General features: G+C 39.9%; 1 protein-coding gene across 1 annotated transcript in view; it reads left to right on the top strand.

Annotated features, from left to right (window-relative positions):
* Positions 1 to 14,694, top strand: part of LOC306803213 (cytosolic phospholipase A2 epsilon-like) — a gene marked incomplete at its 3' end in the record, with an annotated part of 30,241 nt that overhangs the window by 2,540 nt on the left and 13,007 nt on the right. Inside the window, exons 2-6 of the mRNA XM_079308335.1 lie at positions 8,726 to 8,862; positions 12,117 to 12,248; positions 12,742 to 12,782; positions 13,233 to 13,275; positions 14,188 to 14,251. Coding sequence (XP_079164461.1) covers positions 8,726 to 8,862; positions 12,117 to 12,248; positions 12,742 to 12,782; positions 13,233 to 13,275; positions 14,188 to 14,251 — 417 coding nt within the window. The remainder of the gene's footprint in view (positions 1 to 8,725; positions 8,863 to 12,116; positions 12,249 to 12,741; positions 12,783 to 13,232; positions 13,276 to 14,187; positions 14,252 to 14,694) is intronic.

Raw genomic sequence — 14,694 nt, 5'->3', positions numbered from 1 at the left:
GCAGCAGAAATGCCTGCATGAGAAAACCTGGTCCTTTTCAGGCTGGTGTGAAAAGGCTTTTTGGCATATTGGATATGCCAGCTCTTACACCAAGACAACCACCCCCTTGCATTTACCTCAAGAATTGCAGAATGCAAATCATTACATAACTGCCTCTATCTTTAAAACTGAGACAGCTTTGTGGCTGTCCCAAATCTTCATAAATACATCCAGCATTTCTGCAAAATCTCCCTGAGGATGCGATTTCTTTGCAACTGTCTAACAGGCTTACTTGTGGCACCAGGTAAACGGGGAGTCACTGACAGCAAAAGGAGCAGAAGTCACAAGTTGAGGTGCATGGGCTCTCCATGTTCTTGTTTTCCAAAAGCTTTTTCACCAGACAAGATCACTGGAAGAGGGCACAGTTTTTATGTTCACATCCCACAGTTATTTCATAGAAGCCAACTTTATGCAGGGCTCTGCATTTCCACCATTTAACTACGACACAGTTACTTTCTGGAGAGACTTGTCTGCCCCTGCATTTCACCCCATGTGAAATGCTGCTTAAGACAAGAGCTGAATGCGTTTTATGTAGATTCCCCAGAGCAGATCTTGTTTTCAGGGTGGCTGCCAGACCTGCCTTGTTGTGCACAGTCCTGTTGGAACACACCTGGCACTCACTGATCCCAGAGGCTGCCACTGCAGTCACAGCAGGCCATGGGCTGGAACAGCTGGCAAATCTGGTTTTGCATGGACCTTTTCTCAGTGGCGGGGTTCACTGATCTTCCAGGAGATAAAATATCTTCTACACTGCAAATTAACATCTGTGGAAGAGAAACCTGTTTGCTTCATGGGCTACAAGTGAAATATAAACTTAGCATTTTCTACATATGTGTATTTAACAGAACTACTCCACTCAGAAGACAAAGAATGTCTTTAGAATTGGTGACACATCCTAATTGGTATTCAGAAAAGTCCAAGGCTACAAAAAGTTGTTCCTGGAATAGTCTACAGCTACTTTTTAAAATTTGTTTTCTTTAATATGAAAGGATTATCTCAATCAGCATTCTTGTTAGATGAAGCTTTAGGCTTTTCTTCAGGCTTCTCTTTGGCTACAGTACTATAGTACTTTAGCTATTAGTACTAAATCTGGGCTTCATTAAATCTGAGCATGTTGCTATATAATTTCATAGCAAGCTCACAATGCTACACTGCCTATTGATTTCAAAAGTTGGGAGCTAGCAGTACCGATGTTTTTCCTTAAATCACCTAAACCCCATGTAACACCATCAAAATAACAAAACCCCTTTCAATACCATGTTCTCCAAAGGAAACCAGAGTGCATGTAAAGGACTGATTGAAGATGTGCTCACAACATGCTGTGTATATTTCCTTTTACCTCTGATGGTAGCACTGGTGTGAAAGGGTAGCAGCAGTCTTTGTGCAAAGAGGGCAGTCAGGCAGCATGGACAGTGCTAATGGCACATTCACTTTAGGGTGAAATTGCTTCCCATGGTCATTGATATTTGCAGTGGTTAAGAGTAATACTGGGATTTGTTACTTTTTAAAAGAGTGTTAGTGTCTTTTCAGGGCACCTCATTTATGTTCCTGATGTCACTGCCTCTCAGACAGGCTGCTTTTGCATTAATGCAAAGAAAGCCTAAAAGAGACCAAGACAAATGCTTGGCAAGAAGAATCTGCACAAGGACAGAGAAGTCATTATGTGGGTAACTGCCAAGTTGCAACAAATCCTGTAAACAAGGATTTCCTAACTGGTTAAGAAACTGAAACAGGTATAAAGCATTCAGTAATCACAAGAAGATCCTCCCTGTGATGTCATATTCCGGAGTGGGGCCTTTTTACTGTAATTGTAAGCTGATTAGATCAAGATCAAGAACTAATTACATCACTACTAAGGTACCTGTTGAAATGGAGGCCTGATCTTGACTGATGTTTATAAATAGGTCATAACCACAGTTAATAATAGGAGTAACAAATGAATGGATAATCTCAGTGAATATTATGTGAATCAGTTTCATAGCTGCATTTCTTAACAACTTCTCTTCCTCTCTATTCAGTCTTCATTTTGACTTAATCCACTCATGTGAACCAAGTCTGCTCATGCTCCTCCTCAGTTCATTGTTACCAAACACATATATAAACCTAGTTTCCCTCAGGTTACCTGTTTTCTGTTCTCTAATCCAGAGGATTAATTCCTTATTTTCCCCTTTTCAAGTCTTTGATGGCCATGATGGAGTGTAGTATATACAATTTTACTGTACTGTATTAATGGTAAATAGTGTGGAGACAAAAACCCTCCTCTGTCCCTTGATAGCAGCATAAGCTGCCATTAAAAAGGACAATGCTATTTATAATCATGGAGATCCTTACTTGCTCTGTGCATCTCCTTTACAGCTGTAGAAATAATTGCATCTCTTCTGCTAGGTATCAGTGGGTTGTATGCAGGTGTGCTCACATCTTCTTGCAGCCATGCTGGCTTCTGTGTGCAAGATCAGAAAGATGTTCTGGTGGTCAAAGGTATTGTGTGTGATGCTCCTCTATGGCTTCCTTTAGATTCTTGATGTAGTGTTAAAGAAGAAGAGTTTCTCAAAATCACAGTTCCTAATTTCCAAAGCCAGGGCTTCAGCAAGGACACCAGGAGCCTCACAGAGGCATTAGGAAGTTGAACTGATTACTGATAGACAGACTGGTGAAAGTAAAGGATCTTAGGTAAACAGTAGACTCATCTCTGCCTCAAAAAGAAAGGTGAGATCAACTACTGTGCTCTAGTACTGTACCAGTGCAGATGGCATTGCAGCTCTTGTCCCACCTTGAACAGGTATGAATTTTAAGGACTGTTGTGATGGTACTATGTGTTCCTAGTAGACTTCATAATCCTCTTGTTAGTGGGGGCTTCTAGTTAACAAGTGGTTGAAACAGGTTTCATAATATTTTATAATATTTGAAATGCCAAAATGTGTTTTAAAACACATTTGGAAAGGATGGAGGCAATGGAAATGAGCAAGGGAGAAGGCTAGGTGAAGAAGAGAGGCTGGAATGAGTAGGTGGTGATGGCAGCAATGTAGAACAACAATGGTGTCTTGAGAGGACACAGGTTAATGTGGTGATTCAAGATCCTTCATTCTTCCTCTGCCATTTGGCTTGCAGAGTTAAAAGGCAGTGGCAGATTCTGCTCAGGAAGTACCCTTCTAGTTTGCAATCAGAAAACAGATAATTAGAAGCAGCGTGCTCTTTGATTTCTGAATAGGATTTCTGTTTACACATTTCCTTGGGCTGAGCTGAGTAACGCCTTCTCACCATTTAATCAAATAAGCTGAGCATTGCCTTTTCCCATGCTTATAGTCTCCCACGTCTTCTTTAAAGTTATTGTACCTTGGAATTTTTGATCATCCTTGATAAAGACCATATTTTACTTTATATCCTGCTTACTGTTGCATAATTGTGCATTGAGACTGAAGCGTACTTAGGCTGACACTAAACATTAACCACAAATTGAATATCAATAGGCCTGTGTTGACAGTGCTATTAGTTGGTGTTTGGATATTCAAACAATTACTACATAACAGATATTGATAATTCAATTAGTCAGTTATTATTATTATTGATAATTCATAAATAGTGGAGGATTGATAAAAAAGGTTTACTCATTACAGGAATTGCTTCAGGATTTTTTGAGGTATTTGATGGGTTGTCGTGGTTTAGGAATGGTACTTCTCAATTTAGTGCTCCCACTAAGACTCTCCCAACAAAGTGCCACTTGCTTCTCCTGCTAGGTGGGCTGGAGAGAAGAACTGGAGTCAAAAAAAGGTAAAGATTTTGGGTTGAGCTAAGAACAATTTACTGGAAACAGCAATGAGATAAGAAAGGAAGCAGTAACAGCAACAATATTAATGAACAGACACCATTCCTCCCTCTCCTGGCAATAACCTCTGGGTCCTGGCCATGCTTCCTCTTGGCTAGTGCAAAAATTAACCCTGTTCTGGCTGGAACCAAGACACAGGGCTAAGGTACAACTTCTCATGTTTGATATTTTGCTATGAAAAATATATTTAAATATATTTTTGTTCATTGAATCCAAATAGATTTTATCCACTCCAGTACCTGTCCTGGTTGTTTTAGTTTCATCAAAAACAGCAGTATCTGCAGCTCATCCAGTTATGCATTATGTGACTGATATCTGTCATTAGCAATTCATTGTTCTCTGCCCTCTGAGCAGAGACGTGTTTTGTTTTATGCATCTGTCTCTCTTAGCATCCTTCCCAAGGATGTAGATGAACCTGCTGAGGTGATTGGTATGATAAAAGCACAATGCAGAAAGGCCTGAGGTATGTCTTGGTCACTGTGCAGGTTTTGAACACCTGGAGTAGTGCCAGGGAAAGCCTTGCCCACAGGCAAGATTATTCTCAGAGCTTGTGGTCCTTTATCAGTGATGGTCTCTGGAGCTTTGGGCAACCTTTTGGCTGAACAGAGGACACTTATCTACCTTGTAGATAAGGACCAAGAACTCAGATTGATTTGCAATTATGTGGGAGGCCAATGCAAAGAGGCTAGATTTGACATGGCTATGATAGTTTGGACAGCTGAGAAGATATATCAGAATGTCCCCATGGGACCATGGCTCCTCTCTTGGGCACTTTCTGTGACTGTACCCTCAGCAGAGACAATAAAGCAGTGCTGCAGTAGTAGCTAGTGAAGGTTAAAAGTAAGATTCACTCCCAAATTTTGGTGCTATTGTTTGCATCCTATTCTGCTATTAAATCGACAGTAGTTCTGAATACTTTCCTGACTCCTGACAAAGGTGCCCTTTTTTATTACCTATTTAGGACCAGTCTTGACAAAAAATGCCTTGTCAGAGGCATTTCTGAGTCAAAGTAATGATGCTTAAGGAAACAAGAAATTCTAGCTAAACTTTTAAAACAATTTTGTTTCTATTCCATTACTGAGTGAACAAATTCTTGTGAACACTTTCTGAAGAAAGAAAATTTGTGAGTGTTGATTTGGTGGTTCAGCTCTTCCTGGTATTGATTTTATTCCCACTCCTGTTTTTATGAAATCCAAGGCATTTGTGTGTACTGCTTGCAGCCTGTTTCCAAATCTGTTTCTTTGATGTTTTCTTTTGATAATGGTTTCTTTTAAATGCTCTAAGTACCCTCTGTGTCTGCATCAACAGTATTGATGTCTGACTAAAACTTAGATTTTGGGTAGTTTATTTTAAAAAGAAAATAAAAGAAGCTTCTTAAAAATCTTAGCTAGTGATAGAGCTGAGATTGCATGCACCACATTATCACTCTAAGATGGTTGAAGGTGGAACAAAGAAAATCTGACTGTTTGATAATACCTCTTTTCCAAAAATATACAACATTTTGGGTCTTACTGATTATCTGAGGGTGGGAACAGTGAAATAGTGGCAATGCTTTTTAAAAGTCTAAAAAGGGTATGCCTATGGAAATGCATGGTTTGTAGTTGAGCTGTGCATAGGCTTCTCTGTATTACATTGTGTTGCTTGTTGTGTTGTTTAATTTTGATGATTGTATTGCAATGGTACCTGGAGACTCATATATAGATTTAGACCTTGTTCCTCAGACATTGTTTAGAATGAAAAGGTGGCCACTCTTCCAAGGAACTTAAACTCTTATTTCATATGTGTCAAAGATGGAGGCTTGGAGTTGGAGACAGCACACAGCTATCTGGTAATTGATCTCTTGGGCTGGTGTATCATACAAAGCTGTCCTATCACTTCCTTCCCTGAGAGTCAACCCTTGGAGGGAAATGGCTTAGTTGTTTTCCATGGTCTATAACTGACGTGACATGATTATCCTGTTTTCTGCCTTCCAGCATAAACATGGACATTACATGGCAGCATTTCCATATGACACCTTATAAATTTACCTGGGCTGGTCCTCAGCTCTTGAAACAGGATGAAATTTAGCTTGTCTGCCAATGTTTCATACATGTCTGGGTACTAGTTCAATTTCAAATGAGTTAATTAAAAATTTTACAAAATCTCTCTTGTTAGAGCTAATCCTCTAAGAGCTGGAGCAGCCTTCTAACTTTTGTCTCTCTTCACAGATAGACACAGATCATTATCCTATTTGTATTAACCTTTTGGACATTACAGAACTGATTATACCTTTTTGTTGTTGTTTAATTAGCAAACTCAAGTCCTTCAGCTCTTTCTCATATGTCAGGCTGCCTAAGTTAATTCTCTTCAATTTGGGTATGTTTAATAGCTGGTAAGAGTTAAAGCATTTTATGGTGGAGGGAGGGAAAGAGTGGAAGAGAATGCAACATGGAAGACACTGAGTGATCATCCACACACTCCTCTCCAGGGCTAAAAGTGTATGCAAAAGGATCTCAATGCTAAATCTCATCACTTGCACTTATATTTATCATTGTGTATGTGGGATCTGGTCCAAAATGTAATTAAATTTGTGTTGTACATGTAAATTGTCAGATGCATCCTGCAACATTTAATTCTGGGGTATAATCTGTCATTCTTCATGCACTGTCCTGCCTTTAATTGCTTGTTTTCAGAGTCAAATGTCTTTGTCTCTATCTACATTCTTATCTTAGGCTATGTTGGGACTGAGACCTCACTGGATGCTAACCTAGTTGGTGTTAAATGTGGATCATCAGACTGTGGGACTCTGTTTTTGCTCTTCTTAAGGACGAGCAGCCTTGCTAAAGACTAGACAAAACTCTCAGATTGGTATAGGTCTGTTGTGTTCAGAGGGGATGAAGAGCTGAACCTACAACAGCTCTAAGTCACAAGTTTAGCACTTTTTTGATGCTCTGAAAATAATGAATGCCTTTTTTCTAAACCAGGAGTCATAGCTCATATGTACAACAAAGAGACATCCCAGTTGCATTCCCAATAAATTGTTTTCAACGGGTGTATTGCATATATTCTACATTTTAAATTTGCAAATGCAGATGTTTCGAAATCTTGTATGTAAGATCAGGATATTTTTAACATTCTTGCAATGTTAATTTCTTACCTACTATGGGCAGTAAGGGGGAAATAATCAAGTGCATGTTGAAAAACTGGAAGATGTTTCATATTCAGACAGTATCACAAGTCTTGGAATATAAATCATACATACCCTAATTGCACAAATTGCTTTAAGCAACACCTATTCATTGCAGCATGGTTTACCCCACAAGTTTAAAGAAAATGTGGAAGGAGAACCAAGAGACTGGTAGAGAAACAATAATATAATTACTGATCAGTCTCTTTTCTTGGGTCACATCCAAGCAGATTGCAAAAGTGGAAAGGATAGTTATCACTGTGCTATTGGTGGGGAAGTGCAGATGGAGAAGCAAGATAAAATTAAATCAATTGCTCAGAGTGACTTAGCAGTCTGTGACAGAGCTGGGACTGGAATCAACATGTCATGAGACCTTTTCCAGCAAATTACTCAATTGGTCATGCTGCCTCTCAGCATGTATCCCACAGTACAAAACTGCCTGTTATACCCAAGTCTGAGCTATATTGTGCATACACGACAAGCTCCTAGAGCTGGAGACATTGGAGACAGCTGTAGTTGCCTGGCAGACAAAAGAAATGTCAATTCCCTAGAAAGGACAGCAGATTGGCTCGAAATGGGAGGGCTGGAAGAGGTGGATGACAGTGTAGAGACTGAGCCCCACCATTCTTCACTATATTGTCAGGATCTTGGTTTGTCACAGGTTCATGAGGCATCAACTCTTTTATGCTCTTAGGAGCAAATGCACTGCATTAGTCCCTGCTTAAAATCAATTGTCTCAGTAGTATCAGAGAGATTCCTAACACCACCAAATACTGCACATATATCACATATATCAGACTGACACACAGAGGGAAAGCTAGTTGTACAGACATACGATCAGCCAACTCTCACCTGAAAACTCTGGCAACCCACAGGGGAAAATTCATCCACACCATGTGGCTGTCCCCAACACACAGAGCAGCCAGGTCTAGTGGGAGGTGCCCCTACCCACAGCAGGGGGTTGGAATTAGATGATCCTAAGGATCCCTTCCAACCCAGGCCATTCTGTGATAGCTGTGCCCACCCAGACAGGTCAGGAGACAAAAGGAACCTGAAACAACTGCTGTGTATTAAGATTTAATGCCATACTTGTAGCTCACTGTGCAACCTGTGAAATTGCCATCTTTCTCAGAAATTAGAATTTTCTTCTCTATTAGAGCTCAGAGTTTAAATCACAATAAAATAAAAGTGCACTGCCATTTTCGCATATTGTTTTCCAAGGTGAAGGGTTGTGATCACATGTTGGGTGACAGAGTTAGCTCATTACATGGACTGGATTACAGATACGTGGGGGCAACAGACCAGGTGGGGAAGGTGGTTCAAAAAGTATTTTACTTTTGAAAAAGGTTCTCTTAAAATGCATAAGTGTTTTTTTTTCCTCCATCACAGAAATCTCTTGACTTGCAACCAACAGGGGGTGTACCAATAACAGGTTGTTAAGTCAAACTAGCTCTGTGTACTCTTTTTTTTCCAGTTGTCTTTATTGCAGTAATTTCTTTGAATCTCCATTCATGACCTGAGCTCATGCTTGCAGGAGATAACAAATACCAGTGAATAGTTTTGAATAAAGAGCTCTGAAAAAAAGTTATTGAAATACCTCCTTTTTTTCAATTTGCTGTATACATTCAGTGCTATAAGGCTATGCATTAAGATATTTGTAGTAATTTCTTATTTACAACATATCTTTTTAAATGCAGTTAGCCAAACTGATTGCTATGTAAGCCTGTCCTTGCCCACTGCTTCCCCGGAGACTGTCCGGACCAAAACCATTAAGAACTGCAAAGATCCAGTGTGGAATGAAACATTTTGCTTCAGGATCCAGAGCCAAGTTAAGGTAAGATGCAGAGTGCATTTTCTTTTCTTTTGGGGCAGAGATGTCATTGTGTGATCAATATGTAGGGCAAAATAAAAATAGAAATAAGTATGTGTGAAGCACTACAAGGATATGGGTAAGGGGATTTGGAATAGAATGTAGCAGCAAAATTAAATTTATTTTTCTGATATGTAAAAAAATAACCAAGATATTTTGTAACCATTTCTATAGTGTTCTGTCACTTTTCCCTTTTTCTATTCCTTTTTTAATCACTTTTTCACAAATAAATGTGAAAATTTCAGAGTAAATTGAATAGTGTAAAGGATATATATGAGCTAGGCAGTGAAAGCATCAAAGGGCTGTGCTTTTTTTACTATTCCTTTGTAATGACCAGAAAAAAAACAGTCACAAAGCAACAGATGAAGTTTGCAAAAGAAAACTTTATGAACTTTTATCATGATGATAAATGTTAAAGCTTAAGAAGATTTGCAAATCCCACTATCTCCTCCCTTCAAATATCAGCATCAATATCAGTGTCGGGGAGTCCACAAAGATCAGTGGTAGGCTAAGTAAACCAAGCTTACTTCCCACCAGGGGCAATCAATCTCTGCTTTACAGCTTGCACGGTTCATTTTCTAGTGCTGGTGCCAGATCAGGACTCTTTAAAGTGGCAAATCAGCAGGCCAGTCCTCTGGCTCTCTCAAGAATTGACACACTCCTCCAAAAGATCATTTGGAATAGCTCAATGTTCCTACACCACAGGGTCTCCTGTGAACAATTCCCCTTGCCTTTGGCTGCAGAAGTTGCCGTGATACATGTTCTCTGACTTATTTCCACAGTTAGGTGGTACTGGTCCTGTTTGGAATAGCTTTCAGCTTTCACATGTCTGCTCATCTGTGGCCTTTAGATTTTCCTTGTAAACCTAAAAAAATTCCAGCTTATTTCAAAATGCCAGTAAGGCACAACTTCATGAAGCCCTGCAGGTTTATCAGAGAAGTGAAAGACAAGGGACAAACTTTGCAGCATGGGAACAAACACCCACTGATCTGCAGCTCTTGCACGTGAGCACCTGCTCTTCCTGAAAGGTTTTTTTCAAAACTGCAATACCACACAGAACAGCTGAAAAAAATATCTTGGCCACAGAAGCTGCTTGAACTAGTTCTTCAGGAGTAGTGCTTGCAAAGATGTTATGTTTACTTTCAATAAATTTTCAGCGGAAGACAGGACATGTGGCATTAGCTGGAGTAATTTTCAGTGTGGCAGTAACAGCATGGTGGTGGTGGCTGTGGCTTGTGGCTTGAGTGTAGGCTGCAAAAATAAATCCTGGGGATCTGGGACAACCAAAGCTCAGCAGTTTAGTTAGGGCGCTTGCAGGTTTCTCTGTATATACTGCAATTCCTGTATTCATTACCCTCTGAGCAGAACCAGAGTTTGCTGGTCTGGTTATTTTCTCCTTTCCTATCTTGTGTTTTGCTGAGGTATTCATCTTTCCAAATTATGGTAGCCAGAGCTCAGTAAAAACATATAATGCACTGTCACTGTGGAAGAAAAGATCTGGGCATGTTTGTGCTGTCTCACCAGGAGCAGTAGTGTTCCCTGACAGGCATCTTTTTTGATGAATGTCTGACAACCAGCTGGCTAGAAAGGGCTTCCCAGGCTGGTGCTCTGGGCATAACTCCCACAGCTCCAGGAGGGTGACCTTTCCCAGAGCTGGTGGCACACAGCCCTGCCAAGGGCTGTCTGCTCATTACCTGGCTCCCACTGATTCTGCCCTCATATTCTCTTTCAGAAAAGATAGAAACAGTGAACTGCCCAGACACCCCTGGCTGCTTCCCACACAGCATCCCAGGGGTGCAGCCAGAGCTCTCCCTTGGCCAGCCAGCACCCTGTGCATGCCTCTCTTGGCTGGCTGGGAGTAACTGGGACTATGAGTCAGATGGTCACTCAGAAAGTAAGTCAGTCATTTAAGCCACATAAGGATATTCTATTGCAGTATCACAGCTAGGAAAACTGATCTGCTCTTCAGTGCAAGCCTGCCTTCTACTAACTGCAGGCTATTGCTTTTAAGCATATCACCTTCTATAATCCTTTACAGGCTATTTATGGCTAGCCTGTAAACCAAGGTGCTGTGGCTGCTTGTCTCTGCCTCTTGACAGTGTGCTTCTATTAGCAAGTGTCATGGACAGGGCTGACTACAGTGCAATACTTCTTTTATATCTGTCTCCTGACAGTAAATTGCAAACTCAAGGCCATTTGCCATCTTTCACTTGGTTTCTTGTAGAATGATAGATGTCAAAAATGAATGCTTGGATTCTGGAGTGGCTTCTTTTCAGTGTATTTGTCTAGTCAATCACTTAACACATTTAGCCATGGACCTTTCTGAGATACATTATGAACATAAGACAACAAAGTTCACATGATCACTGTCTTTTATCCATGTGTTTGTGCATGAGACTATGAGCCTACCTGTGTGTCTTTAATAAACATCAAGCCTCTTAGCAAGTTTCAGCTAAATCTGATGCATAAGTAAGAATCTGAGATAAGCACTCCCTGTAATTTGCATGAAAATGAGCTGCTGAATATATTGAGGGAGGCCTGAATCATTGCCCCACTGAGAAAACAGCAGTTAAGGTTCACTTGCTCAGCACTCTGGAAGGCATCTCTGAGCCAGCCCATGTCCAGCTGCCAATCAGGCACAGGGGGGTTTGTTACTCTCTCCTGTCCATCCAGACAGGTGACAGGGGAGGGAGAGGAGGGGATTTATACAGTGAGATTTGTGCAATTTAACAAAACCATATGGCTTTCTGTAGATTCCATGGTAATTATCTGCATGTGATCTGTTTAATAATTTACAGGATAAAATTATGCAACCATGAAGTAATTATATGGTACATTCTTAATGTATTTTAATTGCTGCTTATATCCAAAGATTTTTATTCTACCAATAGCAACAAAGTCCTGACCACTAGCTGGTTTCCTATAATTCAGGAAAAAGTGGTGACCTCAAACCAAACTGGAGGTCAAACATGTTTTTCAATATTCAGTGATTCTACTAGCTTTTGTAATTTAAATTACTCTGCAGTACAACACAGCAACAAACCTACTCTGTGTTAGGTTCAGAATATCTTTCTTCATCTCTGTGTGGATGCAAATGTTGTGCATGCTCTCTCACTTCTCCCCATTCTTTCTCTGTTTTCCTTAACATGCTGAGAACGTCATCTTGTGTCTCTGTAAGGTCTCAAAATAGGATCCTAATTCTGTACCTCTGTTCACAGAATATTCTTGAGATGAAAGTCTATGATGAAAATGCAGTCACTAAAGATGACCTACTCTTCACTGTTCTCTTTGATGTTTCTAAAATCCAACTTGGAGAAACTGTTCAGTTGATATTTCAGCTAAATCCAAAGGTGAGTGATAAAACCACCTTGATCACAGGAAATAAATATTTTTTTTTTAATATTACCTCCTAAATAAGTTCTTTAAAAGCAATTGTAGGTAGGAGAGTTTGTTTTCTCTTGGTATGCACTTCATATATCCTGTGAAGAACCTTCCAAATCTTAATCAGCAAAGTAGACAAGGACATGATCCTGAAGGCTTTTGCTAGCTCATCAAACCTCTTAGCAGGTGGTTTTTGGTTTTTTTCCTGACATCAGAATTGCCTTTTTCCCCCACTTTCTTCACTCTGTTGCTCAAATAGGTTTTGTTGGAAATACAAAACTTCATCACCATTGCACAAAGTTTCTTTGTTAGAATTTCTTTTCCTGGCACGAGCACAAGCAGGAAGGAAACTTGATTTGATTGAACAACTCTTTCAGGAGCCAGAATAATAATTTATAATTTCTCATAGCTAATGAGAAAGAAAATTAATTCAGATGCTTATAATAAATTTATTTTTTACAGACGCAGGAGATCCTAGAGGTGGAGTTTGCATTGGAGAGCATGTGAGTAACATCCACAGGGAACCATAGAAGTGCCCCTTTGCAAACAGTCAAACACATGCTAGCACTTAGTATAATATAGTTTAAAATACCCAACAGGACAGCAACGGCTGGTGTTGATGAAGTTAGTTGCATATTGGCTAAAACTCTTTATTCCTTATCTACCTGGAATCCTTCTAGTTATTAATTTATCCTATTACTTACTGGAAGAGGGAGGATAATAAGAATTGCAGCCATCATACTTATTAGAACTATTGTTTACCATTATGATTAAAAAAAAAAAAAAAAAAAAAAGAAATCACATTTCAAATGTCTCCCAAAACTAAAAATCAGTGACATGTTTGAGACCACGCTGAAAAACACAAACTTCAAGGAAGGTGTAACAACTTGATGTTAATTTAAGTATGTATTTAGTTGATACTACATCTGATTGCACTTTTTTATCTCTTTCAGTGCAGTCCCTCCTGAAAAGCTTGTGACTAATGGTGTATTAGTGGTAATTTTAAACTATTGCTCTTCTATCTTTGTTTTCATGATAGCAATAGGAATGGTGAATCTGGCAGGTGCCCCAACACCTCACTGCAGGCAAGGCTGAAGGGGAAGGAGATGGGGGTCAAACATAGGTAGCCATCCTGTTGTGCTGCTCCCTGTGGGAGGATGTGTTAGGAAAGAATGTGCACAGTCATTTGGGATACCCAGAGACCTGTGCACCACCACAGGCTGATATCAAGTCTGTTGACAAAGCCTGAAGTTGTCTTTCACTGGCTTACTGCTGCTGTGTCATTACTTTGGGGAACTTCTTTTGTGATTTCAACCATCCTATTTTCCCCACTTCCACAGGATGATGTGGAAGTTGCTTTTTCAGCTGCCCTTAACTCATTACTTAGAGGAGGTAGCACTTGCCTGTCCAGCTTCACCAAAGCAAGCATCAAGGACATCCCTGTGATTTGGCCAACCCATCAGTTTCCCCTCAAGGGGTCTCAGCACACTCCCATTTGCCCCTCTGACTCTTTCTCCTTTCTCCTTTCTCCTTTCTCCTTTCTCCTTTCTCCTTTCTCCTTTCTCCTTTCTCCTTTCTCCTTTCTCCTTTCTCCTTTCTCCTTTCTCCTTTCTCCTTTCTCCTTTCTCCCTTTCTCCTTTCTCCTTTCTCCTTTCTCCTTTCTCCTTTCTCCTTTCTCCTTTCTCCTTTCTCCTTTCTCCTTTCTCCTTTCTCCTTTCTCCTTCTTTCAGCTGAAACCTGTCACATTTTCAGAGTGCCAAAGTCTTTCTCTTATCAAACTAACAAACACAGGGTGGACTGTTTCCCAAACCCCAGGGGCTCAGGTGACCAAAGACAGATAGCAGAGAAATGACTCAGATATGGAGTGTTTTATATACCTTAATCTCTCATTGTTCATCCCTGCTACAGTCTCGTGAAATTTCCTGCTTGGAAGTCCTAGTGGACAACAGATGGACAAAAAAAGAACCTTCAGGTTAGACTAGAAACAAAGTCCCCTTATTTTATGGTTAACTGACTTCCTTGGTTGGTTGGTTGCTTTGGGGTTTGTTTGTTTGTTTGTTTGTTTTAATTTTTTTGGTTTTGTTTGTTTGGATTTTTGTCTCTGTGTTGTTTGTTTTGTTGTGTCATTTTCTTATCTGGGGATTTCCCTACTTTGTTCTTACACTTAGAACACAGGACTGGATGGTTAGGAGTGTAATATGCAGGTTCACAGATCCAACAGTTACAGTGCATCTGTACTAACTGACAATAAAAACTGGACTTTGAAATTAAAGGAATGAATCTTACAAGTACTGTAAAGTAGAAGAAAATATATATTTCTATCTCAACTTAGATTTCGTCCAATTTGCCTGCATGTCTGAGTTTTTAAAATATCTATTACTGCTTTATAAGCTTTTTGGTGTTTTGTGAATTGTT

This window comes from Erithacus rubecula (assembly GCF_903797595.1).
Source record: "Erithacus rubecula genome assembly, chromosome: 6".
Classification (NCBI taxonomy): domain Eukaryota; kingdom Metazoa; phylum Chordata; class Aves; order Passeriformes; family Muscicapidae; genus Erithacus; species Erithacus rubecula.
The sequence above is the reverse complement of the archived record's forward strand: the minus strand, read 5'-3'. Positions and strand labels throughout refer to the sequence as shown.